At 38.3% G+C, this 2798-nt stretch overlaps 1 protein-coding gene across 1 annotated transcript; it reads left to right on the top strand.

The window, feature by feature from the left end:
* The first annotated feature begins 7 nt into the window (after positions 1-7).
* On the top strand, positions 8-2243 carry LOC109487296 (CCAAT/enhancer-binding protein zeta-like). The gene is made up of 8 exons (XM_019791282.1): positions 8-44; positions 336-420; positions 602-681; positions 899-933; positions 1129-1270; positions 1602-1682; positions 1840-1887; positions 2010-2243. The coding sequence occupies exons 2-8, from the start codon at positions 369-371 to the stop codon at positions 2241-2243; spliced, it is 672 nt and encodes a 223-aa protein (XP_019646841.1). The 5' UTR covers positions 8-44; positions 336-368.
* The last annotated feature ends 555 nt before the right edge of the window (positions 2244-2798 follow it).

Genomic DNA, 2798 nt, shown 5'->3' on the forward strand with positions numbered 1-2798 from the left:
AGTTAGCCAACAAACTGGTCACCATCTACTTCTCATTCTTCAAGGTAAGCCATGTGGGACTGGTGTCTATACAATGTGTTGGCTTTTTTATGCTTTTTTATGTGACTGTTTAGATGATAAAATAATTCTATTTCACTGCAAGTAGTTGCCCTGTAAGTTGAGGATTTTTCATGCTCACATTTGAATACATCATGTACCGATTTTGAGATCATAATTGCAAGAAGTGATGATTTTTTTATAGTAGTCACATAACCTGTAGTTTGTATGAAAGTCACTAGGAGGCACTAGATGACTGTCATCTCCGCATATCTAATGTATTATGAATCCCATGCCAGGTGTATGTACAGAAGAAAGAAAAGGACACTAAAATGTTGAGTGCACTACTGACTGGTGTCAACAGGGCTTTCCCTTATGCCAACGGTGGGTTACAACTTTGATATCTTATTTCTTTAAGAATTTTTGATAGATATCCATATATAGAACTAACAGTCTTGAATTGATACTAGATGATTATCAACATTAAACAAATATGACAAAAACTATAATTGGAAGTGTCAATGTTTTTCCAAACTTCACTTTGAATACATTTCTTCCATGACAGTTAAAGATGAGAAGGTTGATACTCAGATCAATGAGCTGTTCAAAGTGGTACATGCTGTGAACTTCAACATCAGTGTACAGGTATGTGTGGTATTTACATACATGTATGTGAATCAGACAGCATATCACATGATGTCAAACATTATGTATACTTAGTGTTCACACACTTAAGCTGAAAATGTTTTAGTCTCTACAAGGTGTATGGAGGAAATGTTAGATTAGTTATTTTTCTTGTCAATGTTTAAGACAAGATACGTTTTAGTCCTTAAAGTTCTGTACATTTTTTTACATCTATTAGGCACTGATGCTTCTCTACCAGGTCATGGATTCCAGGTGAGAATCTTCTCTGTGTTAACTCTACATGTATGTGTTTGAATACTTGTCCTCAGTTATTGATAGCATGTTTGATATTAAACATAGGGTAACTATGCTGTATCGTCGCAATGGGAGGCTTCCTTCATTATGAAAGTTAGATATAAATTTTTGTACTGACAATTCTTTGATGCTGACGCTGCTGTTTGTTTGCAGACAGGCAGTGTCAGACAGGTACTACACAGCCCTGTACAGGAAACTGTCTGACCCTGAACTGAAGCACTCGTCCAGACAGGCCATGTTCCTCAACCTGCTCTACAAGTCTGTCAAGTCTGACGTCACCTTCAGGAGAGTCAAGGTCAGGGTCACATGGGGGTACAGTCATAGTCAGTAGTTGGCAAGGTAGTCTTGTGGTTAGGGTTGTTAGTTCAGAATTCAAAGCCATGGCAGGCCCCAGTGTTGTGCCATACGATCATAGAAGGCAATTTGAATGAAATTTTTTTATAGAATTTTCTACAAATGCAAAATTCAGACAGACTTTTTGTGTCTGTTTTTGTGTCTTATCTAGACTTAGACTGCTTAACAGAATTTTTTTTTCAACTGCTTAACAGAATGGTAAATTGCTAAACAGATGTAAATTTATGAGATTGCTTTGTCTCTAATCTAAACTACTTTTCTTCTTTGTTTAGGCCTTCATAAAGAGAATACTACAAGTCTGCTGTGGTCAGCAGCCATCCTTTGTATGTGGTGCTTTGTTCTTAGTATCAGAGGTGAGTGGGTCTTTTTCTCCAAAGGAGGTTGTGATTTGATCCAGCTCCACACAAAATTCCATGTTGAATTTTTCAAGGAAATGTTCTATGCTGTATGGTGATGATGTAACATAATACCCACATGTGGTGAAGTTGTGTTTATTTATTTGTTTTGCAGATTGCAAAAGTCCATCCAGGGCTGAGAACAGTCACCCTGGCCACAGAGGTGTGTATTATCAAGATAAAGGTTTACTGTAATGTTTGTGCACAACATCTGACAATATGATAGTCTTAGACCAACAGCATTTTCTCAAGTAAGAAAACAATTCAATTTTTGACTCCATGTAGGAGTCAGATGATGAGGAACATTTTGAGGATGTGGAGTTACCAGATGAGGAGGCTGCTGTAGAAGATGGAGACCAAGATGTAGAGAAAACAGAAAATCCAGAAGAGCAGAAAGAGGAGGTCACAGTACCATCTCAACCTAGTGCATCATGGGTACACAGACTAGGTCAGTCATACTGCTGCTTTGACTTTGGTGGGCTGATCCATTATAAAAATAAGGGGGTGAAGGACAATTGATAAGTGATAGATTTAACACCATTATGATAGTATAAGTGTCCAGTTGGTGAAGATATTGGAACTTATAAGTAATCACTCCAGGAATGAAGATGCGAGAAGTGCTGGGATATGAAATGTATTCTTGTCAGAACATGTGCAGTCCGTGACCTCTGACCGGACTGGTCCAATAGTTTGTGGGGGTGTATATTGTATCCTTACACGCTTCCCCCCTATGTAGAAGAACTTAACTTCTCCTGAAGTTAACGATACATAACGTGGTGAATATATCAACTATGTAACATTGTTGGAACGACTAATTAACTACAGAATATAATGACGAATAACAATAATGGGATAACGAAACAACAAGAAAAATATATAACGTTAGGTATATATGTAGTTGTATAGAACTGTTCAGTTCTGCAGGCTGGTTGGTCCAGTTCTGCCCACTAGTAGTCAAGTTCGGCAGAAGGACTGGTCTGCGGGTAATCCCATGGGTCCGCAACGCAGTAATATGTCCTGCACAGTCATGTGTCTGCAGGTAATCCCATGAATCTCCGCAACGCAGCAATATGT

The sequence above is a fragment of the Branchiostoma belcheri genome, unplaced genomic scaffold, assembly GCF_001625305.1.
Source record: "Branchiostoma belcheri isolate BF01 breed outbred unplaced genomic scaffold, Haploidv18h27 scaffold1106, whole genome shotgun sequence".
In the NCBI taxonomy this organism is placed as follows: domain Eukaryota; kingdom Metazoa; phylum Chordata; class Leptocardii; order Amphioxiformes; family Branchiostomatidae; genus Branchiostoma; species Branchiostoma belcheri.

Bases quoted from the DNA above. Each gene is read 5' to 3' on its own strand.
- LOC109487296 (XM_019791282.1), top strand. From the start codon at position 369: ATGTTGAGTGCACTACTGACTGGTGTCAACAGGGCTTTCCCTTATGCC. The intron at 1,271-1,601 runs GTCAGGGTCACA...TTCTTTGTTTAG, and splicing joins TCACCTTCAGGAGAGTCAAG to GCCTTCATAAAGAGAATACT. The intron at 1,683-1,839 runs GTGAGTGGGTCT...TTTGTTTTGCAG, and splicing joins CTTTGTTCTTAGTATCAGAG to ATTGCAAAAGTCCATCCAGG.